General features: G+C 42.4%; 1 protein-coding gene across 1 annotated transcript; it reads left to right on the forward strand.

Annotated features, from left to right (window-relative positions):
* Positions 1–573: 573 nt before the first annotated feature.
* On the forward strand, positions 574–27,752 carry zcchc2 (zinc finger, CCHC domain containing 2). Its single transcript, XM_041961584.1, has 14 exons — positions 574–1,541; positions 4,388–4,505; positions 4,968–5,038; positions 9,728–9,799; positions 12,099–12,199; positions 14,916–15,019; positions 16,153–16,215; positions 16,719–16,779; positions 17,004–17,121; positions 18,233–18,300; positions 18,697–18,773; positions 19,923–20,039; positions 20,130–21,782; positions 23,439–27,752. Exons 1-14 carry the CDS (start codon positions 741–743, stop codon positions 23,498–23,500), a joined length of 3,486 nt encoding a protein of 1,161 aa, XP_041817518.1. The 5' UTR covers positions 574–740; the 3' UTR covers positions 23,501–27,752.
* The last annotated feature ends 96 nt before the right edge of the window (positions 27,753–27,848 follow it).

The raw sequence follows: 27,848 nt of genomic DNA on the forward strand, positions 1-27,848 counted from the left end.
TTTATATTGTGCTCATATGGTCCATATTCCCAAACAACTCTGTTCAATCAAATTACCCCAACTGACTGACCATCACAAACTAACATGCAGAAAACCTATGTGTTATTCCAGCAACAGGGTCTCCTGGTAGCTGGACATAAACCTGATGATGATGACTGGACTAACTGAACATACAGTTAAAAATACATAATTGTACAAACATATTCTATTTTGAGTTGTTTTCTCATTGCTAACTACAGAAGAGGCACAGTGTTACTTAGTCAATCATATAACCCACTGACAGAAAGGCCGAGTCACTTACAGGCTACTAAGGTACAGTAGTTAAAATGTTTTGTCTCAAAACAGTGCACTAAATTGATAGAAGGGTGATAAACCTAATTCACTGTACAGAATGGTTATTGCAAAGATATGAATATCCCACATCTTTGTCAGCTTTATTTACAGTATATACTGTAGTCTGCAACAGGTTATAGCAAGTCCGCTGAGAGTCGCACGATGGCAGTAATGTGCTGACGTACATAGCTACTCTGCCGGAAATGTGGAGCAGAAGAAGAACGTAGTGTTGGGGGAGAAAGCTACAGTACTATCGCCGCGTCAGATGATTAGCTAACTAATAGTAAAAACACTGTTATATCATTGACAGTTCTCCTCTCTTTTCAGCGTTACGAAACGGTGTTAGTGGTCAATAATGTATATTGGTCCGTTATTTACACTTTGAAGCGTCTCTCGCAGCGTTGATAATGCTGAAAATGAAGCTACCGATGAAAACGGGCGAGGAAGGAGGCGACGATACGGCCGAGGACGATTCATTTGATCACTCGGGGCACCAACATATTCCCAGGGCTGTACCTCCCTCTTCGGGGTCTGACAGACTGGATGAGTCGCCCAGACCCAATGTATACCCATCCCAGCTGGACAAGGAGACTGTTTTTGAGTGGTTCGGCCTACATCTAAACCCCGCTAAGCGGATCGAGTTCATGTGCGGGCTGTTACATATGTGCCAACCCCTGGAGCTCCGTTTTTTGGGATCGTACTTGGAGGATCTCGCTAGAAAAGACTACCATGTTTTACGGGACTTCGAGTTTCGGGCTAATAGTCCGAGCGATCTGGGAGTTTTAACGGACGTGATTGACCCAGTGGTTAGATCCAAACTCCTAGTCTGCCTGTCCCTCCTCGGGTCTGACAGCAGGGAATGTGCTGGAACACTCTTTCGGATACTGACCCATGTAGATCCGGCCTTGTTCTTCAAAAATTATGACTACACCCTCCCTCCATTCAGGGACGCTCATCACCACTCGTCCTATCAACCTTGTCAGGACGGGAATGTGTACGGGCGGACTGAGCAGAACTGCGTCTCCTCCACTAACGAAACAGCGGCAGGACCCCTGGAGCAGTTGGCGCTGCTTTTTACCATGGCCTCTCTACACCCAGCTTTCCATTTCCACCAACGGGAGATGGTCCGAGGGCAGCTTGACAAAATCGAGCTCGCCATAGCGGAGGAGAGACATCAAAGTCATCTGAGAATAAACGCCCAGGCAACGGTAACGAGCAATAAGCCAACAGTAGTGCCATTAAATGCTAAGCGAACGTTAACTGCATAACGTTAGCTTAAAACTTACTCAACTTCGACTTGTGCTCTTCAGGAGGGTGGTTCTGGCATAGCTGGCTAAACTTCCAAATCGATTAAAATGTACCCATACTGCTAATTAGATAACAGTACACAGCGTTACATTACACATTGACCGAGTATGCCAAATACTCGAGTAGGAAACGTCGCTTTCCCATCATGAGCTGTCGTCCATGGCAGGACCGCTAATGGTAGCAGAGTTAGCTAACATATAAAAGACAGCCAGTCAAACTGCCAGCTGCTAAAGTTTGTACGGTGGGTTTTATCCGTTAAACATGCCATGTTTCATTGTATGGGACGTTGCTTTGACTTGTTTGCTTTGGTCCCATTGTGGGACGTCCTGTTTGCTGCTGCTGTGGATCTTTCCAGGCTACCGCTATCTCTCTAAACACCCTGCCCAGTGAAAGTCATTAATGAGCTTACTGGATGCTTAGCCGTACCCCTATTAAAGCTACATCCGTGGAATGCCAAGCGCTGTTCTTACACTATTGTCCATTTCTCTGCCAGCCTGCTCTTTCAGACTGTCTGTCTCAGCCGGCCTGTGCTGTAGCTGCTGCTGCTGATGAAGTGTTGATTCACTTGTGGCTTTTTAGCCATGTGCGAAGTGACACCGTCCAACCAAACAGGACTGCGGTTGATCGCGCTGATTATTTCCTCCTCTGAAGTCGAAGTGTTGTCAGCCAGATCAATGATGAGTTGCTCGCTCAGCTGGAGTGAAAACTTGCACCTGTTACTTTTCAGTTTCGTTTAGCAGTAACAGCAGTCACATGTGAATGCCAAGGTTTTCACCAGTGCTGATGGTGACTTAAATGATTAGACAGACGCTTTTGCCTACTTTTCACGCAGCTGTTTAATCACGTCATCCCTCAGTGTGTCAGCATTGGAGCTTTTGATAAAAACAACATCATGCAGATGGAGGCACATCTGGGAACTGGAGCATAAGTGTGAGAAGGACTTAATTTTACATAACAGCGGTAGTCATGCCTTTGACTTTTTCATGTCCCAGTGTTGGGCAAAGCAGGGTTTCTCATTAACACATGTATTAAGACTTTGTTCATGTGTTGCTGAAATTGCATGCCAGCTAAGGTAAAAGCTTAGTTACACAATAATGTAATGTTGTTGCTGCTGCAGCACCTTTGGTTCTCTACAAAACAGATTGTAGACTAACATGGACATAGCATCTTAGGAGGGAAATTAGGAAGCAAGCTGCATTCCCAACAGAGCAGATTTATTCGGGAATCTGAACTGGATTTCCTTACCAAACCTTGAGACAAAGCTTTCAGTGCCAGACCACGTTGCAAAATGTAGGCGGTTGTAGTCTTTGCAGCAATGCTCATCAGGTAACGAAGCCAGAAGAGGGGGGATCCTGGGTGGAACTGATATATAATAGATAGATATATATATCAGTTCTGGCTTAGAACTGGAGCTGGTCCCTGGCACCACAGTGGTTGCCCACTGCTCCTCTTGCTTGGTGTATTAAATGCAGAGAACAGATTTCACTGTACGTTGTGCTGTGTGTGATTGTGTATGCAACAATAAGCTTTGATTTGATTATCACAGTGAGTGAACCTGTAAGCAGACATCCTGTTGGTACAACGCTCTGTGGGGCTGTCCCTGTTTTAGATGAATCCATGAGGTTGACATCATTGTGAGTCAGGGCCTGGCCTGGTGAGGATGCACTGCTCTTAATAAAATCACATATGCCATTTTTAGTCTTCGGACTGCGGTGCTGTCGAGTGTGGTAACAGACAGTGGGAGAGAGAGAACAGTGAGTGAGAGGATGGTTGGAAGCAAACAGTGGTTCCTGGTGTTTCTTTGTGTTTACATAATGTCTTTGTCATCCCTGTTGGTTGCCAGGCAGTTATTTAGCTGCATTTTTGAAATCCACGTGGATGGTGTTGCTAAGCTGCTGTCAGTATATACTTCCAGCATACTTCCTTCAGTTTTTGTATTAGGGTGTATAACCCTAACACGAAAGCCATGTTGGCCTGATGTGACCGATAGGCCAACTGAAACCAAAGGTCTGCAATGGCAAAGGCATGACCCACCTTTGCCATAGTATACAAAAGAGAGAAAGGCACACACATACTGACATCGAACACTGGATGTAATGGCACACACTCTGTTGTCATGGGCCCAAAACTTTCCCCTTTCTACACGTCAACACTCCAGGAAGGAGTTTTCAAAAAGCTCAGTTTTCAGTGACCTAAACCTGGGTTTATGGTGTGGAGGTTGAATATACTGGGCTCAGCAGGCGGACATGCTGCTCCACCAGCAACACCTCTAAATGCACAGTAGAGATTACGTTTATAACAACTTTGTTCTGACCGTGAGTTAGTTCAGATCGCCTTAGTATCGGCAACATGTAATTGTGACGATTGTAATTCATCAGATATCTTTGTTTACTTAGGAATGTTTAATCCTAATCTCTGTGTATGCCACAAGTAAATGTTATTACAGAAAAATGTACAAGAAAGTTTCAGGCTAGTATTCCAACTTTCCTGGCCCTGAAAATAAACCTACAATAGATTCTGGGGAAAAAAAAACAACAACTTCTGACTTGGATGGTCCATCTTGAACACTGCACTTCTTATTTACCGCTTGTATGATTCTGCAACACATGAAGGGATGTTGTGTTTTGACAGTGTCTTTTCTAATTAGCTAAATATCTACACATTATAGACATGCTGTTATTGATGATCAAGGCCGTAACAGACTAGTATGAGCCTGTAATGAACTTTGTGTATTTTTGGTCTCCAGGAGCTGACGGGTCAGAAGGCAGATTACCTGCCTTCCCCAGCAGGTTTGGGGGAATGTGCGGCCTCCTATCCTCCATTCCAGAGCCGGCGCTCCAGCCGCTGGGCAACACAAAGAGAAGGTAAATGGAAGCAGTGCACATATTATACATACTGATTTTTTTACATACATGCCTAGTGATTCTGAGAATTTGCTACAGCTACAGCAGGGAACTGAGGAGCGTTTTGATTTGTGGACTGCTTGATTTAATAAACACTGCAACATGCAAAAATCTGCCAAACTAACAGGTTTCTTCCATAAAGGAGGAACATTTGTCATTATAGCTAGAATTCTTTTTTAATGTCATTTTACCGTGTCATCTTTTATATTTTCTTATTTAATTGGCCCTGTAATCTTTTAATGCTTGTTTTGTTTTTGCAGTTGTCACGGTGACAGATACAGTAGATAGGTGACAGTAGAGACCCCTCACATTTTTCTGTATTTCCTTTGTGAAGTTGATATTTGCTAATAGCTGCATTACTCTTGTCCTGCTGAACTGAGCAAATGAGTCATAATAGTTTATTACTGGTCTCTGTTTTTGCAGCGGTGCATATAGAGGGAATTGTGCTCATGGGCATCTCTCGGACCAGAATAGACAAGGAGTACAAGTTTGAGGTAGGTGACGTCACTGTCATGCTCACACATACACTCATGCAGACACACACACTGCTGTGGTTTGGGTTAAGATGTCTGGTGGAAGTGTTCTTTTAGTATGACACTGTTTTTGTCATTCGGTGAGACTGCAAATGCCTGGTGTTTCCTTTGTTGCACCTGCTGGACATGCACACACACGCACACACAATCTTACTTGCTTGATGAGAGCTTGGCATTCTAACGGGATATTACAAAAAAATCATTATCCATGTAGGAAATGAATGAATGACATTTTGGTTCTGAAGGGAATTGCATTACAGAGGGAATGTAACATGAATGTTAAGTTTGCAATCGACTATTAAGAGAAAGCTGCATTTTGTAGCTACATACACTTCTAGATAATTACATAAAATACGACAAAAATCAGAACCAGCCTGTTGTTTCAAAGTGCGCTTTTGCATGTCGTACATGTGTGAAATTTACATTGTGTCTGTGTGCAACAACGGAGACTTTACCTTGGACTTCCTTGAATTGATTTAACTGGGTGCTTACCAAACTGTGTACGCCATGATGGACGAACTAGTGAAGCTCCTCGATGATGCAGGCTTGGATGACTGGACAGTGCAGTTGGTCACCAGGTGCACAGGTGTGGCAACGGCATTTTACCAAAATCAGCTGATTGCAGGGTTCCTTACTGTGAGACATTTCAATGCTCTGTGAGGTGGAGCAAAAAATACTGCCATGCTGAAGAAGTTGTGTGAAGAGAATGGAATCTTCTTTTTGAAACTGGGGAAGTTTCAAAGTATCGAATGGTCCACTTGGAGGCATGAAACACTGCTGAAAATATCAAGACTGTTGCCAGCTATTCAAATGCAACTGGCTATGAGTGATAACAGTGACCTGCAGCATACCAGCACAGAGCTTTTTTGGTGTTTTCTGGCCAACATGCTTGGCATTGGCAACATTTTGAAGACCGCATCCAATAGCTTTCAGAAGGAAAAGTTGACTTTAAAGAATGTAAAGATGAAATCATGGAGTGCAGATCAGATATTACTCCCTCAAGTCATGTGATCACTTTTTAGTTTTTAATCCTTCATCTTGGCCTCAGGAAATGCAAGACCTCTACTGTTTTGGCAACACAATGATGCTCACGTTTTTTTTACAAATAAGAGGCCACTGTGAAACTTGACAGAGACTCCACAGTGAGCGAGTGGATGCACTTAAAGCAAGCAAGAAAACACTTGGCAGAGTCCTCTGTGTATGACCATGTCCAAGTAGTAAATACAAGCAATCCAGATTGTTACCCCAACATCGATGAGATGCTTAAATTGTCTCCTTAATTGCCTTTTAGCAGTGCAGCATGTGAGATAGTGCTGTCAAAATTGGCAGAAAAGTATGTTTATTCATTTAAAAAAAAAAAACATCAGCTTTAACCATCGAATCTTTGCACATTATGTCAATAAGAGGTCAAACTAATACAATGAGAACATACTACTTGTACAGGTATATTTATTTCAGCAGAACTTAAAAGATCTGCATACCTACCTAAAATCAACAAATAAAATAGCATCCTATACTGTAAAACTTCATTTAATGACTGAAGACCTCTCTGTCTCTCTCTTGCTCTCTCTCGGGTCACCTTTCACTGTTTGGTAGACATAAATTTAGAATTCGCCGATTTAGGTGTGAAAATATCAGGAGCAGAGCGAGAGCGATGAAAAACAGCATGCAGAGCGAGAATGTTCTCACATCTATCTCGGAAATTATTATTATAAATTACGACTAGAGAGATTTAAATATGTCAGACTTTTCCCAATAAAAATTTCAATTACTGAATAACGGAAAATCTGGTTGATGTTCAGACCTACAACAGTCAACTATGTCCGTAAATACCTTTTTTTTTTAGAAGACACAAACAGATGCATAAGCAGTGTCCATAAATATGCATAACTTAAAGCCATAATATAGTTTAAATGAGCGAGCCATAATAGGGTCTATAGGGACTGACTCACCACTCATCACTCATCAAGTGGCCATTCGAGGAACTGCAGTTTTAGGCAAATTTCAGCTGCAGAGGTTACGAAAATTAAATTCAGTAAAAAAAAATGAAAATGATGTCCTGTTGGTTTCACTGAGGCAGAGCCTGCTTCACCTCAGAAATTCCATTTATCTCCTCATATACTGAGGATTTCTACCTCTGCACCATCAAGAGTGTCCTGATGGGGGACATAGCTGGGACAGCCTTGTACAGAAATGGGGCCGAACAGGACCGCGAATCATTAAGGATCCTAACCACCCGCATAACAGCCTTTTCCCTCTGCTGTGGTCAGGAAGAAGGTACCAGATATACCAGGCCAGCGCTGATAGGCTTGAGAGGACCCCCAGGGCACGAGGATCCTAAAAGACGTCCTCAATCATACACATGTTCTATTTAAATTCTCAATGCACAAATTGAAGGAACAGGCAGAATTACATTTTGCTGTGACTGTACCTTATATGATTACATGTGATGAATAAACTTGATTGATTGATTAATTATAACTCAAAATAATTGATATTTTCCTCTATATTCTACATTTAGTTTGCTGTTATAATGGAAACATTGTTGGCGTCTACCTACAAAAGAGTCTTAATCCAATGTTCACGTTTTCCTTTATAGATTAGTTAAGCTTCACAGTACTTCGTGTGTAGACTTAGTTTATTACCATACTGTACCAGATTCCAAATACCAACATTCCACCAGCGTTGTTGTATTGTCATTAAAGTTAATTGAAATAGTCGGACCACCAGGAGCAACAGCGATCCAGTTTTTACGAGATACAGTAGGCTTACTCAAGCCTAAGTGAGCATGGCTTTGCAGTGAGAAAATATAGCCTGCATCATCTTGCGTATGATTGTCTTTCTAAATTCATCTGGTGTTAAGACAGTAATGCATCCCCACACACATTGTTGCATGTTGAGCCATAGTCTGCTGTTGATGTCATACAAACTCAACAAGATGCCACGTAATAGCCTGTGACTGTTCACGCAGCTGATCCTAATATATTTAAGTAATAGTCATGGTAATTAACTTGCACTGACAAAATACGTGCATCAAAAAAAAGATTTTCTTATAAAGCTAGTTAGTGGTTTAGTGGAAACCTATGATTTAGAAATAGAACCAAATTGGTCGGCCATAATGGATCAGACAGAATAAACACAGTTTGAGTCACATTTACCGATTCTGATTTATGATCTTTTGGTTCAGGAAGTCTAATGAACATCAGGTCATTTATAATGAATTCCAACCAGTTGTGATCAGTGTCTATTCGATGTTAACTTTGTTTTAAGAATAATGCTGTGGGGTACTGTTCCTGTGCCTAATTAATGTATTCCTGAGGCTCATACAGTTATTCATGGCCATGAGTAACTCATGAGCTCATGCAGCTCAGAACAGATATCTCATCTCCCTGTGTCTCAACAGGAATGGCATGTGGTCTTTCGGTTACACTTCATTTCTATTTTGTAATTTTGTTTTGTATGAAGATAGAAAGTGCTTAAAGGAAGGCTGGCAGGAGTTGTGAATGGTACCTGGTACTTTTTTTGATATCACCTCGTCAAAGTTTCAGGCGAGCTGAACAGATACTTACGCTGCAAGGAGCAGCCTGAGTCATGTTGTCATTGCAGTATGAGCATGCACGATAAACACAATGAATAAGAAAAATTATTTTATTTACACCTGCCAATGCCTCTGAAATTAACAACCAGCAAGCAGCAAATACAGGGAGATTTACTGGTTTGCGAGTGAACTTGAAAGGCTCTCTGCCACACTGGTGGATACATGTACAATATTGTCACGTAGTAAAAAACAAACTGCTGAGAGTCTGGTGACATTTGGTGACATTTAGGGCCGTGCTTGCTGGCTGCTGTCTGCATCAGAGTTTGGCACAGGCTGAGGGACTAAATGAGGCATACAGGTCCATGTCATAAACTCCTAAATCTACATCACTTTGCACGGCTAGGTGCCTGGGTGCTATCAGGGGCTTTATGGTACATTGAAGTGTGCCTCGTAAACTCAGAAATATATACTCAAATGGCCCAGAAAGTTCATGAAAATATTTTTTTCTCTCATTTACCATTGTTGCAGTACACAGGCCTACATCTGTCATCAACAATATCCTATTAATTTCTAAATTCTACCTTCACATTAATTCTACTAAAAGAGTTTTGTCAGTGTTTTATCAGTAAACTAAACTATATTCTAGTACAACAGGTCCCCAAGTACCTGTGTGATGATTTAAACAGTTTTTTATTGGTTAATCCACACTACAATATTTGCTAATTCATCATAAATCCTATTGTCATGCCATCTAAAATGCAAATTGGTTAGTGAAGACTGTTATTGATTGTGTCAAAGGGCTTTTTACACACAGTATTTTTTCTGTTTGACCATTAAGATTAAATTGTGCTTAATTTTGACTTTTTCCTGAGTGTTTTCTTACTTTTAGACGAGTCAGCCAGTGTAAGTGTAACTTTTGTTTAATCGTCAGGGAAATGACTCTTAAATCAGTATGGTGTAGGTTTGTCTGTTTGGATACTTGGGTGTGTGTGCTTATTTTTTCCTGTGACATTGTACCATGAAGCCCGAGCATAGCCCCATTTCCTTTCTTAGTGTTGTCAGATGTCCGGTTATAGTCTGTGTAATGATGGAGAATGTCTTCTGTGTTTCAGGTGAAGTGGTCAGACTCTTCTTCTACTACTGTGACTAAAACCCATCTGGAACTGGAGAATTTCCTTCTTAAGGTACCAACTTTTGTTGAAGTACTGATTTTAAACCCATCCAGTGCAATGACAAAATTTGTTGCCACTCTATGTGTGTGTGTGTGTGTGTGTGTGTATATATGTGTGTATATATATATATGTCTTTTTATCATTCATTTTGATAACATTGTTTTGTTATCAAAATGTTATCAAGTCTGAAGTGCTGTCTGTGTCTGTACAGGATGCGTTCAGGCACCCAGTTTAGTGTAGCTCGTCTGCATTTTGGCAACGCTCAGAGCCCACTATGCAATGACTGTAGTTGCACATGTAATGATTACAAGAAAATAGATTTCAAGCTTAAAACTATGCTGTAGGTTGATGTGTAGCACCAGTGAAATAAGAGGCATTGCGTGGCCTGTATAGACAGCTGAATTAATTAGAATAGCCAGAAACTGTAAGATCTCCTCTGTAGACACAATTCTAAATCAACCAACTAGACGCTCTTGCTATAAATACACACAGTCCATGAAGGAGACACTTAACCTCTTTAATTTTAAGCCTCATCTTAACAAGGCTACTCATACTAACTGCCTAGCTGGCTAAATCCCTAGGCCAGGTAGTGAGCTTGGATTATTACTCAGCATCTAAGTGAAGAGCCAGTGTTAGCTGGCTCCTGTTGGCTTGAACAACCACAGAGAAAGACTTTCTGTCAGTTTACTCTTCACTGAGTTGTGTGTCTTTCTCTGAGGGACATCTATAAAACGAAAACACAGCCGACGTTACTCTGAATGATAAAGATATAATAAAGATCACAACCTCACCATACTGGTTAGCCAGCTCGTACGCAGAATGAGCAGCCTTGTTACAGCAGCAAATAGGTGACTGATTCAGAATTACTTTGGCAATGCTGTTCCATCAGTAGGTGCTAACTACCTAAAATTGACTGCAGTTGCTGAGCATCCTAGCTTAAGAGTTATGCAGATGTGATTCACTGAAAAGTGATGGGCCAGTGACAATACCACTGTCATGGAAAATGATAATATGAAATATAAAGTGACAGGGAACAGAAGCATTATCAGGGAAAATGCTATTATTGACTAAAAAGAGCCCTTAGAAAAAGGCCATTTTGAAATAAAATCTGTTTTTTTAAGTTTTAATTAAGTTGTTCAATAGTAATGAGTTTAGTTTTAATAATTTCTTAAATAATTTCACAATTATCGTTTTGGTTAGATATTGTACACAATTTATTCATGTGATCAATTATTTCATAATTTCTTATTTCCTGTTGAACACTTTCATAGTTACATAGTTGCATCTATGCTGTCTTCATTTATGAATCTAACCAAGGCCAATAATGTGACTGCATACCAATTCCACATATAGAAAATCAGTAATTTACTCCAGCCCCTTTAAAATTGATCCTTAAATGAAGATTTTAACATGTGAGCTGATACTTGTTGGGGTCATAGCAGTGTCAGTGTGACGAACCTGTCAGGCCTTTCTCTCAGCACACATTATGACCTGTTGCAATCAAAATGTGTTCACGGTCAGAAACGAATTCCATTCAGCTGCTTCAGTTTCAGTTGTCAAGGTTCATTTATTTGTCATTGTAAAACACGGGGCTGCACAACAAAATGCAAGCTGGAGTCTGTTTATGCTACACAAGGAAAACTATTTTTTCTGGTGGAGTGTGGAGGAGTCTGAGGAAAGAAGCTGCTCTGTAGTCTGGTGGTACGGCAGCTTCTGTGTTAGTTGCCAGACAGCAGCACAGTGATCAGGCTGTTGCTGGGGTGGCTACTGTCATTTGATATCCTTTGGATATATACAGGATCCTGGTACCGTCCGTGCTGGCTCATTGTCACACTATCATGGCTTACTGGGACACTTGAATAGAACTGAGCCATTGATAATGCTTTAACTAGTTGTTAGTGCTTTTCCAAGTTAAAATATCTGCTGTGAAAAGAGTCCATTTGACTATTTTACTACTTTATTAAGACCAAATAATGGAGACAGAGAGGCTTGGAGAGAGGTTTTTGGGGACATATATTCCCAGTTTGAGGTACAATGTACAAGCACCAAGTATGAACCCTGATTCTGAAGTGACTGGCCCAAGTCTAGATTCTCAGGGTAAGGCTGGATATGCCGACAGTTTCTTTGGCTAAAGATCCATTCAAGACCGCTGAAGCTGATTTGCATTTGATACTAGCTTTTCCAAGTTTACTCACAAATTCTTTCAGCTCCAGCTTACTCCTGTAGTTGTGAATGCAGATGATGATTATGATGTTTCTCAATATCCTGTTTTTTCTTGTCGTTTACTTCCCCTCTGCCGTTCTCTCTGCAGCTTCCTAAGGATCAGTGTACTGAGTCTTTTGAGAAAAGCATCCTGCGGCTTCTGAACCAGGGGGACCAGAGTGAGAGCAGGGATGTGGAGAAGAACCTCAGGTACTTTACTTTTACCTAAAGATATACACCTGATGTGTCAAATAATAATAATATTGAAAGACTAATACCACAATAATTTCCCATTACTGGTCAAAATTCATCTTTTCTGTGGTGCATCTGGCCTTAGCATTTAAAGAGCACTCTAAAAAATAGAAAGAAATTTGGCAGTTATTTCTAAATCATTAACCTAATTTATTTTAAAAACAAAAAATTCAACCGTACATACACACATATCAGATAGATATCAGATAGACTTTAAACAAAAGAAGGTCGTTTGAGGGAGATATACATTTTCCTCTTCTCCAGATGTCCTCATTCCTAAAGCCACATGGAGAATGGGATGCTTTCCATTACAAGTATGTCATAAATGATAAGGTACCAGTCCTCTACAGATGGGCTTTCTAGTTTAAGCTCCCTCTTTGTCATTGCACACAACATTCAGTTCTCAGACATTCTTGGTGCACATTTTTGTCATATATTTATTTGTGCATTTCTTCATTGGGTTCCTTTAGTGAGATTCAGTGGCCAGTCACTGTATGTTGACCATGTCCATGTCCAGATGGAGTTCAGAAATCTAATTTTGCTTCCACCAGGGAAACATGATGGACTTGTCTGCACTCTGCGGTGTTGTTTGGTGTTCACTGGTGTTCACACCATGAAAACACTGCAAACTGCAGCCTCGACTGAGGGCAAACCTCAGTCCTGACTGTGGTCATTTCATTTTGTTATTCTGAGCTCTGTAAGGATAAACGGTCAACATCTGTCTCCTTTTACCCAAAACTCTTCTTTTTTGGGGGTCATTTCCTGTATGTTATAAATCCGGAATACATTCTTACCCTGTACGGTGTCACAGTTCACCTAGGGGACAACAAAGACCTTTGCTTTCTGGCACCTTGAAACAGTCAGTAGAATGTGAATGCCATTATTCTCACCTATGGAAGAAGTTCATGACGTGAATAATAATGATGGATGGTCGGAGATTGTGAGTTCGTGTTTTTAAATCAAAGGAAAATGAGCAGGATTTTTGATGCAAATTGTGGCAGTCAGGCACTAAGGATTTTACAGTACCATAATCCTCCATGAGCCGTGTGTCACAGTCACTGCTGCTCCAACTACTGACCGTATGAGTGAGTGAACCATACCAGCAGGCAAACTACAGTAACTAACTTCCTGCTGTGTCACATCAAAAGCATTCACGTGTCCCTTTCCCCTCATCTTGTGTCTTTGCTCATGACTCTTCCTCAGAGTTTGAAAACCTTTGCTCTGGAGATACAGCTTCACAAAGATTATATGATTATCTGCTTCAAATAGGTTAGAACATTATCTTTAACTTGTTCCATAACAGGGAGTCTCAGGCATGTTAAGACCTGGGACATTATGCTGTTTGTATTCTACTGTTTAGTGTGTGTGTTGTGGTTAGATGGGTCATTGACCACTGACAAGGGGTGACGCTGATTTTCAAATCCAGCTACACCCTTTATGTGATACTCAAGTCACACACACCATGGTCTCCATCAGTTTCATTTAGAGTGAAGTGGAACTGTGGAAAGTGAAACTTATCCTCCTGAACTCAAGCTTTCCATCAGTAGCCCGGCCCACAGCCCAGCTGCTGCGCTGTGCTGCTTCTTCTGCTCCTCCCCTTGTATGGGTGTAGGCTTCACTGGTGCCAGGGAAAGCTTTTTGCTTTTTTTTTAGTGTCTTTTAGGTACACTATGTTTGTGTAACTGCATTATATGCATTGGCATTGAGTGGGCGGTCTATATATGGTTGCAGAAGTTTGTTTTAAGCACTAATTTGCATGTTCAGGACTAGTGTGTTGTGGTTTGATCATTGTTTACCACACAAAGCCCAATACTGTGAGAAACATGTATTAGTCTGATTGTTCCCTGTGGAAGTATGAAACCATGGCTCATTAGAAAGTGAAGGTCACATGATTCCTTCCTCATTCAGAGATACAAAACAAAACTCATTTTTACCTCAGAAATAGTCAACCCAGATTCCAAAAAGTTGGGACACTGTGTAAAACAGAATATTATCATTTTCTAATATTTTTTTGACATACTATTGATATACTCATTTAAAAACAGCACAGGGTCAATATATTTAATATTTGTCCTCATCAACTTCATTGATTTTTGTAAATATCTGCTTATTCTGAATCTGAAGCAGCAACATGATTCAAACAAGTTTGGACAGTAGCAACTAAAGACTGGGAAAGATGTGGAACGCTCCAAAAACACCTGTTTGGATCATTCCACAGGTAAACAGGTTGACTGGTAACAGCTGATAGGATCAAGAAACGAGCATCCTTGAAAGGCTCAGTCGTTTACAAGCATGGATGGAGCCCACATGAGCTCAGGAGCACTTTATAAAACTGTTGCTGGCAAACAGTTTGTTTGCTAATGATCGGAGTCTGTTCTTATGATGTTTCTAAACTTTTCAGAATTGGGGATGTTTAAAGTGACTGGATAATCTTCAAGCTGTTTCCTAAGTGACAGGGGAATAGGAACTTGACGTAATATTTTGAGAAAACGGAAGGAAAAGTGTTTGGACGGTCATGCTACATAGCTCTATGTAGAATGTAAATATGTAGTAAAGACGTTTTGCTTAGCTGCCTGCCACAGATGTGTTGTAGTTCTGCTGCTGCCTCGTGAATTTGTTCTCCTGAGACATCCTCATTCACTGCCTCTGTCTCTTCCCCTCTGTCGGCCTTTAGGGAAAGGTTCCTGTCTGCTCCTCCCGTCTTCAAACAGACCAGAAAGGTCTGCAGCTTCTTCAATTGTGACTCCAGTTACTCTACAAAGCCTACTTGCTGCAGATGTGAGTATCACACCATGAAGTTGGAATCATAAGAAATGTTTTTTTGTTGTTGTTGTGTTGTCTCCTTTTTGACGTGGTACCTTTAAAATGAGCCCTTTGAATGGCTAACATTGAAACAGTTTGGTTGTCATCTGTAGAAGTCTCACTGATCTGACGCCCTCATAAGGATGTCATGTGCTCAGAATGCACTGTTCTCTTCTTGTAGACCAAGTGGAGCAATCACTGCATGCCTTTGATCCGTTTTTATTTTCCGGATGCTTTTATGTTTTTCCAATTTAGTTCATAAATAAACTGTAAAATTGCAGGATTTACAAAGATCATTACCACATTCTCCCGCCATTTATGACCATCAGACATATGGAACAAGGCTCTGTTTTCGGTTCTCGTAAAGTAGCAGTCCTATCGTCTTGTCCTTTCACAATTATTAAATTGTCTTTCATCATGATCTGAATAGCTCTCGCCCAGGCACTGTTGTGATCTTGAACCATTAAAACAGTCACAGTTGGTCAAAGCCAGAACACGCATGGCAGTATTATTAAGTCACGGGCCTGACCGTGTTTTTCACAGACCGCCACCTCTTTTTATTTTCATACGTGACACAGTGACATATAAGCTGGAGCAACACCAAGAAACACCTGGTCAGCACCTGTGTGCTGCCATTAAAGAAACAGAAATGTTTCATTTATAGAGTTGTATATCTGGTGTATCTGGTTTAAGGGTGCATTTGTGTCCACACTGGAGGGTTTTATTTGCTTGTTTGCTACACATCACATCCAAAAGCAGACATAAATATTCACCATATGTTATTAGGAAAGTAAATTAGAACAATTAACCAGAGTATTCAAAACCACATGTTAAAAAGGCAAACGTATCTCTGTGACATTTAGTCATTTTTACAATGTTTTACTACATGAAGCCTAGAATTTGCTTGTATAATTAGAAAGTGTTGAGCTTGATTTCCAGCACACAAAACTTATGTATCAGAATGAAGCCTAATAACAGGGTCAGCAGACAACATGGATGTTATGACTTCGAGCTGTAATAATAAAGTAATCATATCTATAGACACTAGACCACAACACATTTAAATGTGACAACTGTTGTCAGAAATGATGCTATCTGTTTCTTTATAGGCAACTGCCAGCTGGGTAAGGCCTACCAGGGAGACTGCTCTGATGCCTCCAGTCAGGAGGAAGGTGAGAGGAAGAGAAATGATTCTACTCATTTCCCACAGTGACGTTTTTTTTGTGTTTTCCTCTGTGGCGAGTAGTAGTGGCAGGGAGAGCATGTATAATCAGTGAATGAGGCCTGATTGTGTGTACAGACAAAGCAAGGGAACGGCCCACTAACCAGGGCTGCTGTCGTAGCTGGAGCTACATAGCACACATGAAAAGTTAAGTTATTTTTGGAGGTCGTTTGGAAGGGCCGAGTCTGTTTCAAATCCTCATATTTCACGGCTATATTTGCCTGATCATCTGCTGGACTGTGTTCAGCGCGGGCAGCAGTTACCACAGCTCTGGCCTGCCTCCACTTGTAGAATTGTCACACTAGAAGACCTTGTGTGTGTTAAATTAATGTTATACTCACTGATACTTCTACTGCTTTTAACAAGTGCTTCCCATTAATCTTATCTTTTCTTTGTATGTATGAGTGTTGATTACCAGTGGGTGTGACGGAGTTTTGTTGATCTTTCTCTCAGATTTAGAGTCATATGTTCAGGGACACAAGAAAAAGCATGGGACCAAGAGTCCATGTCAAGGGTAAGTAGACCGGCTGGTCTGTGCCTCTTAAATGCTTTCATCCCCATGATGAAAGTAGGACATCACTGCAGCAAATAGCAATGTAATACTGCTATATTGAATATTTTGTATTTATAATGTATAATATGTACATATTTATAGTCTCTACCTCAAATTCAGTCATAGCAGTGAAAGATGCATTTTTATCATTTGATACACACTTTAATGTCTCTATTCTCCACCAGCCTCTCTAGTGCCAAGGGCCCCCAGGATAGTCGGAGGGGGGGCCACGCTGCAGAGCTCAATGGTCCAGCAGAGAGGAGAAAGGGCTGTGCACTGAGGAGCAGCCAGGAGGCTGAACAGGTGAGGGTGGAGGGCTGCTAAAGATGGCCACACATCTTTCACAGACATTTATGTACTCTGTACACAGAGTCATAATGAGGGATGATGTAATCATGTGTCCTGTCCAGGCGTTCTCTGAAGTCTGGCACATAAGAGTAGGAATGCTATCAACAAGAGTTTAGAAACGGTTGCATTTAGGGCTTTGCCAGGTCACGATGCTGAGTTTGTCTCTCGTTTAACAGCAGCTGAGGTATTAAGCAGTGGCGGTCAAATGTTTAGTTCAACTGTGAAGCTCAGCAACACAGTTCACAGTTAAGGACAGTTCCATGAACACCAGTTAATCATTATAGGCTGTAGTGACATGGAGGCCTGTGGGACTTAGTAAACATGGCTATTCCTCTGTGTGTCACACACTGCCACGTGAATGAGAGTACTCACCGCTAATCTCACTGATATAGGTCAAGACTGAGAGAGAGAGAGAGCGAGAGAGAGGGGGGGGGGCTGGTGCTTTGTCAGCAGGGTGCTCTCTCTCTCTCTCTCTCTCTCTCTCTCTGTCTCTCTCTCTCTCTCTCTCTCTCTCTCTCTCTGTCTCTCTCTCTCTCTCTCTCTCTCTCTCTCTCTCTCTCTGTCTCTCTCTCTGTCTCTCTATCTCTGTGTCACAATTGACGCTTATCACTTCATCACTTGGCAAATGCCTTTCTATGCTGTGGACAGGGCTACACCACATTTCTTTATTGTTGTAAGCGTCATTCTGTTCATTCATCTTTATTAGGGCAGTAATTCTAGCAAATAATATTCTATCCTGTGTATTCAGTTTTCGTTGTCAGTCTGTGTGTTTTAAGTGAGGATAATAAAGTTTACCATCTCTTTTTACAGCGTCAACAGAACTTAAACAATATGGTTAACAGAAAATACCACTTTCCTCCAAAAATCTTTGATCATATGAAGTTGATAAGAATAATGATATACTGTCCCTCTAATACACAGGTGTTATCACAATATGGTAATCGGGAAAACAAAATAACATCCCCAAAAAGATTGACTAATGATGCTGGAGGAGGTCTCTGTCACGCTGTGTAAAGGTTTTGGTTGAATCTCGTGGATCTGTTCTGACTCGCTGTCCTCCTCACAGCACCCGGACGGCGAGAAGAGAAGCCACCCAGTCACTAAAGCAAAGGGCAGAGGCCTGCCCACGGACAGGTGCGTCAGCTGCTGCTGATCAATGTTAACTCTGCAGCCATCAAGTTTAAACTGTTAAGTAAGATATAAATAGAAAGAAAACCGTGTCACTGCTTTGGAAGATGGAAGTTATGCGTACCATGTGTGACATAAAAGCCAGTCTTGAATTTTTTAAAGTTAGAGCCATGTCTTGGTGATCTGTATAGATATAAGAGATTGTAGTGTCACTGACATTGAAGCTACTTAAGCTAATTATCGTCACCAGACTGGCAGGACTGCAGCGCTCTGTCGAAGGCCTGTCAGCCTATAATCTACCACAGACTCTACTCATCACGTACCACACCTGTATCCCTTGTTACTGTGTTTCTCTGTTGATGTCACTCTGTCCCCTTGTCTCCAATCTCTGTCTCTTTTCAGGGAGAAGGGGAAGGGAAAGGGTGCTCCCTTTGTAGCCAATGGTCGGTTGGTACCAGCGCTGTCATCTCAAAGGAAAGGTGAGTATCTGGATGATGACATGAAACATAATAATCATCTGCAATATGTTGGACAGTTTAAAACGATCTGGCTGCATAATGGTAGAAATCAACATAACAAACATTACAAAGCTAAAGACTCAGCCTTCATACTGGTCGCATCCTCAGAAAAACGTTTAATGTGAAGCTCACTTACTAACACAGGGCCATGCTGAGTGCACATGTGGAACATGTTCCCGTACGCTGACATTCAGCGTAGCATGTACAGAATCACCACTGCAGTTAAAAGAGACGGGTGAATGCCTCTGTGCGAAACACAACAGGAAGTTAGTTATCGTGATTTGGCTCACTTCTCAATAAGGTCAGCGGCATCAGTGGCTGTGACGCAGCTCGTGGAGGCCCAACAGCCCTCAGTGCTGGATTGCTGCAAGACTGCAAAACGGTCACACTGCTTTTCAGAGTCATAACTCAATCATATGAACACACAGCCATGATTCACAGGTTTTTATACACTTTCTGAGGATATTATTATCTTCAGTATCTGAGCAATTCAGTGATATTTGCCTGTACATTCTTGGGTGCATTGCAAACAGGAACTGCTCATCGCTAACCCGGCATACTTTTAATGGTGCCAAATTGACAAAATGTAAAAAACAGGGCGCAAGTTGTTAAAAAAACAAAAACCTCAAAGGAAACAGGCTATTTAGATCCCCTAAAGCATTATGGGAATGGAGTTCCAAAACTTGGTTTAATACACATAAGATTGACAAAATCCCAATTCTGAGCCCTGAGCCCCAGAAAGTTCCTGAAATAAAGTACCATACATATCTACAGAAGTGATTTGGCTTAACTTATCAAACACTATACCGAATAAATATACTTCCACAGACACAATCATAGACCACTATTATAGACTTACTATCACCAATGCTCAGGTCGTTAGGGATGTCTTTTCTATATTTACCAGAACCTTGTCTGGTAGATATGCAGAATATCTGACATTCATCCTTTTACTGGACACAACACAGCTGTTCAGGCCGTCAGACCGCGTTCAACACAAATCCATACTGTTTTCCACAACAGCAGCTCCTCTGGATGTAAATGAACAGAAACAGACACATACTGTCACAGCATGTGAATACTGTATATAACATGTATGTGCTGTTGCAGATGGAGGTTCTGGTCCGGATACCTTTGGTGAAACCTCATCAGAAAGCTACAGCTCTCCATCCAGCCCTCAACACAGAGGACCAGAGAGCATGGACAGTGAGGATGACAACAACAAAGGTAAAATGCACACAATGTATAAAGTACACTTGAGACATTGTCCTGATGTTGGTGGAACATGGACTGAACCTCATCGTGTTTCTCTGTCAGACACAGACAGCCACTCTGATGACTCCAGCAAAGATCCGGGCCCAGACATGTTCTTTGCCCACCAGACTGATCCAGCTGTGGTGGGGGAGGTCTCCTCAGTCCACCCTTTGTCTTCCAAGAACCACCGGGCCCAGATGGAGCCGCTCTGCAGGGAGACCAACCCAGATTTCCCCCCTCTCTCCCTCTCCCCCTTCATGCATTCGTTGCCCTTTGTGCTCCCCAACGGGGCCGCTGACCCCCCACTTCCACTGGTCCCTCCTCCCAGCCAAAGCATCGTCCCTGACGTGAAGCCATCATCTGGGACGCTGATGATGCAGATGCCCCTAGTGCCTTCAGCTGCCCCTGGCCCTGGAATTGTGGGAGATCCAGAGAAGAGGGACATGCTCCCAACTTTTGGGATTCCACCCATTGGACTCCACCCTTCAGGAAGTCAGCCAGTGGTTCAGAGGTTCAAAACAATTTTGCCTCATAGCCAGGGTGCCACTGACGGAGTTCCAGGGAGTGGCTCTACCCCTGCTGCCCCGCAGGCTTCACACCAGGTTCCTGTAAGAGCTATCAGCGTCATGTCCTCGGGCCCGGCATCCTACTCCTCTCCTCTTCAGCAGTCTCTGCCCTGCCAAGACCCGGCCAGTGTCAGCTCAGGCCTGGCCTCCTCCCTGCCACATGTGGAGACTTCACATGCCAAGCACCCCGGCTTAACCTTACCGTCTGGCCTGCCTTCTTCCTACACCCTGCCCCCTGTCCCCACCTCTGTCATGCCTGCTGTAGGAGCACCTGCAGCCACTGGAATAGCTCCATCTCCTGGACATGTACAAGCAGCTGTTCCTCCAGCTGTGCCCACCCACACCCCTGGACCAGCCCCCAGCCCCAGCCCAGCGCTTACTCACAGCACGGCACACAGCGACTGTACATCGTACAGCAACAGCAGTGCTTCCTGTGGAAGTGCCACTGTTGCCCCTGGCAACCCTGTTACTCTTCATCAAACCCAGCAGCAACAGTTACCCCCCCAGCAGCCAACACCACAACAACAACAACCACAGCAGCAGCAACCAATGGGCTGCGGGACCTGCGGTTGTCACAACAACTGCGGCGGCCGAGTCAACGTCAGTAACAACAACAGTGTCAGCGGTGCTTCCGGCTGCCAGGCGCCCTTGTTCTTCACCGCCCACCAGATGGCAGCAGCACGGCAGGTGTTCAGCGTCCCTCCGCCTCTCTTTCATCTCACAAGCCTGTGCAATAACAGTTACCTCACCCAGGCCCAGCCTCCTCACCAGGCCAACGGTGCTGCCACCCTGTCCCCCTTCTTCCCCACCGCTCCGCCTCCCGCACACCCGCCCCCCTACGGCCCCCTCCACACTCACTCTCACAGCCATGCGGACGTGCCATCGCATATGCTCAGCACCCAGGCCGCCGCGGTGGCGGCCGCCGCAGCTGCAAACTACAACCTGCAGCAGCAGATGGCGCCGGCAGCATCGTTCTGCCAGCGTGTCTACCAGCATGTGTACCCAAATACACTGGGTATGTTGCCTGCTGCTGCCCTGGGCGGAGGTGGAGTCAATAAGAAGAACGGCAACGTGTCCTGTCATAACTGTGGCGTGAGCGGCCACTATGCTCAGGACTGCAACCAACCCTCCATAGACTCCACACAGCAAGGTAGTGTAGCTACTGAGAACAGGGAGAAACAGAGACACCTTAGCTTTCCTTCCCCAGCACCCCAAGCAGTCATTGGTGTCAGAGAGTCCAGCATTCAGCCCAGACGAGGAAACATTAGGACTCGTCCTTGCTAACTGTACTTTGCGCTCTTTAGCTTCAGCTCTGAGTTACCTCCTTCAGCTGGTTTGTTTGGCGAGAACAGGAGCTGTGCCACTGGAACATTCAGATTGCACCAAATAACACTGAAATCCTAGAAAATGCAAGTGTCGATATCATCCTGGACACCTGTACCGCTGTGTGGTGGGAATGTGGCAAAATGTTTGTGTTCTTACCTGGAATAAATGCCAGAGAAGGAAACATGGCAACAAGCAGACACGTTTGTCATACAGAGATATCTGGGACAAGAAGTTTTGGCCACATCTTTGCCATCAAACTCCACTCTGATTGGTTGTCCCATAAGAGTTCCGTGCCAGTGCCAGTCCCTGGTTTTGGATGTAGTCAGGCAGACAATCTAACCAAACTACTACAAGAGAACATCTGTACATGTAGGCATGTCAGTGTTGCTTCTGACAGGCAAATTAAGTAATAGCTTGATCGACAGACACTTGTTCCACCTCCAGTTTTGTGTTTTGAAGTTTTGACAGTGCCTTACAAAAAAGTGCAGCAATTCACTCTTTGCATGCAGCAGTGTTAACATTGCAGACTCTTACTGTGCATTATTTAGCCCGGTTTGGGACTGTCTCATCCATTAAGCCAGGGACCCTCTCAAAGGCTTCCCATAGAAAAGCTCAGGGAAGCAGCTGTGGGCTGCAGGTGGAGAGGTGGAGAAGTTATCCAGATGTGCATTTGCCAAACCAACCAGTTAGTCTTCATCTTTTAAATGTCTTCCCTTAAAAAAAACATGCTGTATGAAAGCACTTCTTCTACATAAAGCATAAATCTCACCTTTGTGTAGCTTATCTAAATAAGTTTTTGACTGCAACATCTTCTTTGCCTTGTTTTTGTGCACCAAGCAGCAGTGGGCTCATCACTGCCCCCTGAGGCTGAAGGGTGGAAAACACCCAAAATAAACATGCTTTTGTGATGTTTTTTCTGTTTTTTTGGACACAACTTGCAACAACGCTTGAAAACAATCTTGGACTAGTGACACATTAAGGTGGACTTCATGCACTAAGCTTTTCCATGGGGAGCACGTCCGCCACACAGCGGACGACGGTGTTGGTGCTACACTTTGCCTGTTGCTAGCGGCAGTTTGTAGACTTGGAGGGGGAAATGTTTCACAGTGAACATTGTGTCATGCAACAAAGTAACTTTGACAACATTAATAGCAGACGTGACATTTATTGAAGAGTCTGCAATTAGATTTTCATTGAGAAATGAAAGTAATAGCAAGCCGGGGACTGCCTGAATGGTACAAAAACACTCAGTTTATAGTTGAAGGTGCTGTGAATGAGAGAGATCAAGATCGTAACAATGTAAAGTGCATAGGAACAAATAGGTCTGTAAGAGAAATCCATGTTTTGGTCATTCGGACACCATTCAAGGCCCTCACTGACCTATAGTAATGTTCACACTATTATTCTTTCAACTGTCCACTGGATGCGTCTCTGTATGTGTTCACGCGGCTGTTTGTGTGTGTTGGTGTTTCCATTGCAGGTGGCTTCCGGTTAAAGTACGCAGCCTCCCACGTCTCAGAAGCACTCGACAATGCCGACTGAAGAAGAGGAAAGGATGAAGAGGAGTTCCGCCGGTCTGGTTTCCACAGCGATGGTCCTCTGTTCTTCCCCAGGCGCTGTGTGTGAGCAGTGCACTGAAGCGTCCGAGTACTTCAGGAAAAAGAAAAAAACATTCTCAAAAAGAAAGAGCGACCTGCCAAGGGCTTGATGGACAAAGCCTAAGTACTTGTGCCTGAGAAAATCTTGTTCCCATGGAGATGATTCAGTGTCTCGTGCACACCAACAGTCCACGTGACTCCCGGTCCCTTCCCCTTCAGTTTGTTTTTCATACTTTTGCACTGAGGGTTGGAAATGGTTAACTTATTGCTTAATTATTAGGAAGTTCAGAGATTTCAGGTAATTTCTTTCTGTTTTTACATTAAGGAGACTAGTCTCAACTGAAAAAGGCTCTTATACACTTATTTCTAAAATAGCATATTTATGCTTTTTCTGTTGCTGTTCACTTGTGATTTTATCGTCTGACAAAATTGTACGGCAGTTTTTCAAAAATTAAAACAAGAATCAAGACAAGTAATGCGAGCAAAGTTTTGCTGCAAGGTTTTTGAATGTACATCTCGTTAAAGGAATCAGACTGAATCAAAGGGTATCGGTCTCATGCGTTTTGCCACTTGATGTGTGTAGTTGGAAGGTAATTGCTGCTTTGTGATGTTATTTTATTCAGATGTTAAGATTGTTTTACATAGTGAGGCAGGAAAACAAGTGCACTAAAAGAGTCCACACCAGAACAGGATTGATTCATTCTCACTATCAAAATATAGTGTGTATATACTATATTTATAGTATAGTATAGTATATATATATATATGAGCCAATCCAGAACTTAAACCACAGATACTGTAGAAATAAAATGTTCACGATAGTCAGACCACTTCCCTCCCTGTCACTGCATTTGGTGAAGAGCGACATACTTTGACAACTTGGATCGGGCTACGATTCCCACATAGAGACCAGAATGCCCTGGCTCGAGTCACTATTCTATTTTGGACACCTTCAAGACAGGATTTGCAACCACTGCTGGGACGATTCTGAAAGCCTCAGTTTGCTTCATACCATCCACGAGTAAAGGCAAACGTTTTTCTGTCCCTGCCTCCAGATCTCTACCTAAGAATTTGTCAGCCTGAACACTGAGTCGTCATTTTGTTTTGCTCATTTCAATCAGCCTGCAGAACACTTACTGCGTCAACACAGCTCTAGTTTTCATGGATGCAGCTAGCTAGTTAGCTTTGTGGGAAGATCAAGTTCTTTTGTTGAATTTCAGCCACCTGAACGTTAGCTACCATTAGCCACCATATGCTATTGTCCACACCAGTGGCAGCAGTCTGCGTGATGAACACCTTTGGAGAATTAAACATAAAATGTCACACATAAATGATTGTAGACGACTGAACGAGCTCTCTGTTGGAAGACTGACGCTTTCAGAACACAACTGTTTGATGTTGTTGGGTGCTTGTTAGGGATGTAGACCGTCAAGATAAAAAAAAAAAATGTTTAAATGTAGTAAGTACAGAAATCAGCTGTTGCTGTCATCAGTGTCCAAGGCACAATGCTACAGAGTGGAGCCAGCTTCACACCAGTCTGTGGACTAATTGATGGAGGGTTGACAAACAGAGTCAGAATGGACAGCAGACCTCACATTAGACGGAGTCATCCAGACATTTCCTTCCTGCAGTCTTGCTGTATTATTGAACTGTGTTTAGCTGACAGCTGTATTTGTGTGTCATATCACCTCTTTAACAGTGAACTGTTTGCCGCTGGGTCCGTTTAAGCCTATAGAAGAGAGCAGAGTGTTTTGAAGTTGAAACACTGACGAGGGCAATAACTGACTTTTCTGCACTTGTTAATTAAGTGAATAACTCTGAAATATCCATGTTAGGATTTTTTTTCTGTTCAAAATTTAAGTGATTTCAGGTGTCTGACAAGCCTGATAAATATTTGACTACAACACCTGAATTGGCAAAATGATCCATACTGAAACAAAGAGCTCATAAATGCTCTTTAAGGGATTCAAAAAAGTATTTTGGAAACATTTGAAATAACAAATGGAGGCAATGTGTAAAACCATGGAGCCCAAAGTGCACAGTATTAAATGAGTAAAGTAAATGTAATGAACAGTAAATGAAACAAAAGTTGATAATTCTACAACACAGTGTTGTAGAATAATTAATCAATTGATAAATAATTAACTTAAGAACCAATTAAAGATCAACTAATTGCTAGGAAATGTCATTTCATCACTACTTGAAGTTGTATAGTTTAGATTTATGTCATGTCAGTGGTGTTGTCACCCTCAGCCAATCACGTGGCCCCGCCACTCAGAAGCCAGCAACTTCAATGATACTGCTACAATATTTAGCCAGTTAGCACCTCTTAGCTGGAGTAACATCAATGCTAAAGTAATTCTGAAGCAAACAACTAGTCATTGAAACTAGCATGTCTATTTTTTTTTTTTTTTTTGGCCTAGCCAGGCAGCTCATGCTACATACCCAGCCAGGTACCTAGCTTGGCGTGTTGTGTGCTCCATTTAGCATCAAAATGAAGAGACGGTGTTAACAGCAGCTAACATTAGCTGGTTAATTCAGAGTTTCATCAGCACCATTTTGTTAGTAGGCCTGCTCGCACTGGCCAAAAGGAGCTAGTTAGCGTAGCATAATTTGAGTTTACAAGATGGCTAGTTAGCTAACATGAGCAGCCTGTTGAGCTAAGGGTTTAAAGCTAAAGAGGTTCAGTTACTGTGCCTGTTTATTTACCGCAGCAGTTAAACAGTTGACTCAGAATTACTTTAACATTGTTGTTGCTCTTGCTAACAAACGCTAAGTGGCTAAGTCTGGTGGCAGTTAATGAACTGGCTAGTAACTGACATGGAGGGGGCTCGGGATTGGCTGAGAGGTGAGAGGGGGGTGACATGAAAAAAGACCTTTGAATGAGTGTATGTCTACTTAAATTACATTTCAAAGTAATTAATTGACTCATTATTACATTTTACAGTATTTATCTGTTTATTTAACAGTATATTCTGTATTTATTCAGTACTGAACACTTCAGGGTTCCATATGAAAAAGCGTTTTAGAAGTTAGCAATCTCATATTTTAAAATAACTAAACAACTGGCCTGTTGATAGTGAAGTGTGTACTCTAAGAGCTTCTGTGGGTGTTTTCAGTCCTGCCTCTCTCGGAAGATTATAAAAAAATGTATTGCTTTTTTGTTTTGTTTTAAGCCATCAGATTTCCTAGCAGCCTCACGGATGCCATTTCTTCTCAGAGATGCTCTCACCTGTTTATATTCTAGTTTAGCCTAATTAAGGTGGTATTTTATGCTTTCCTCTGCTTTGTTTGTCCAGTTGTGTTGTTCTTGGTCAGGAGAAAGTTTGTGTGTGTGTGTGTTTATTACCTATTGGTGACCTTTTCCTAAATCAGTAGTCCTCATGGGGAGCAAAGTCTGGTCCTTTCTGACATCCTTTCTGAGGTCCTGGTGAAGGTTAGGGTTACGCGTGAATTGGTTTTGCCTAACAGTAGATCAGGATTAGGTTGCCCACAATGAATGGAAGTCAACGCAATGTCCTAACAAGGATAGCTGCGCAAACGTCTGTGTGTGTGTTTTGGAGGGCGTCCTCAGGCTGCTCTTTGGTTGTTTTCAGGGCTTTGAGGACGATCTGCCTGTTTTTGTGGTTTTGTCTGCCGTTATCAACCTAGCATTAGTTCAATTAAAATCTATGCATACACACTTGTTTTCCTGAATGCTAAAACATGACTGTCTGGAGATGCCAGTGGTGGAGAATATGTGATATTTGATGTAAATCTGTAGAGGATGCACACCTTCAAACACACTGCTGTAAGATCGGACCATGTCCCCAACTGTTTCCTAAAGTTCTTTTTTTTTCATTCGACACTTGAAGCGGATCTCAAGATCCTGCGCTGGATCCTGTGATCACAAGCAGTGAGAAGATGTGGACCAGACAGAGTGTGTGGATGAAGAGGGAAGTCTAGTGTACATACTGAGGACGCACAAAACAACCCACATGTAGTTTTGTTCACCTTGATGGTTTGAAAAATGCTGTACTGTACATTTGCAAGGGGTCACTCTGCTGCCACCCTCAGTTGTAATGTTTACTGTACTCTTTGATATCTCTGTACTGGAAAGGTCAAATATATTTATAGAGTGGACTTTGGATTTTATGCAAATTGTTGATGTTTTTTTCCTGTAATTAAAAGCAATAAATACAAAAATGATAAGTGAATTTGTCCTGACTCCCTTTGATTTATCGTTGGGATATTTCACAGTTGTGTTTCCTGAGCTGTCAAAGCTGACAATCGGGTGCATAATCACGGGTAAA

The sequence above is a fragment of the Chelmon rostratus genome, chromosome 20, assembly GCF_017976325.1.
Source record: "Chelmon rostratus isolate fCheRos1 chromosome 20, fCheRos1.pri, whole genome shotgun sequence".
NCBI classification, from domain to species: domain Eukaryota; kingdom Metazoa; phylum Chordata; class Actinopteri; order Chaetodontiformes; family Chaetodontidae; genus Chelmon; species Chelmon rostratus.

Coding starts and splice junctions, on each gene's coding strand:
- zcchc2 (XM_041961584.1), top strand. CDS start 741: ATGCTGAAAATGAAGCTACCGATGAAAACGGGCGAGGAAGGAGGCGAC. Junction 5,039..9,727: donor ACAAGGAGTACAAGTTTGAG/GTAGGTGACGTC, acceptor TCTGTGTTTCAG/GTGAAGTGGTCAGACTCTTC. Junction 21,783..23,438: donor CATAGACTCCACACAGCAAG/GTAGTGTAGCTA, acceptor TTTCCATTGCAG/GTGGCTTCCGGTTAAAGTAC.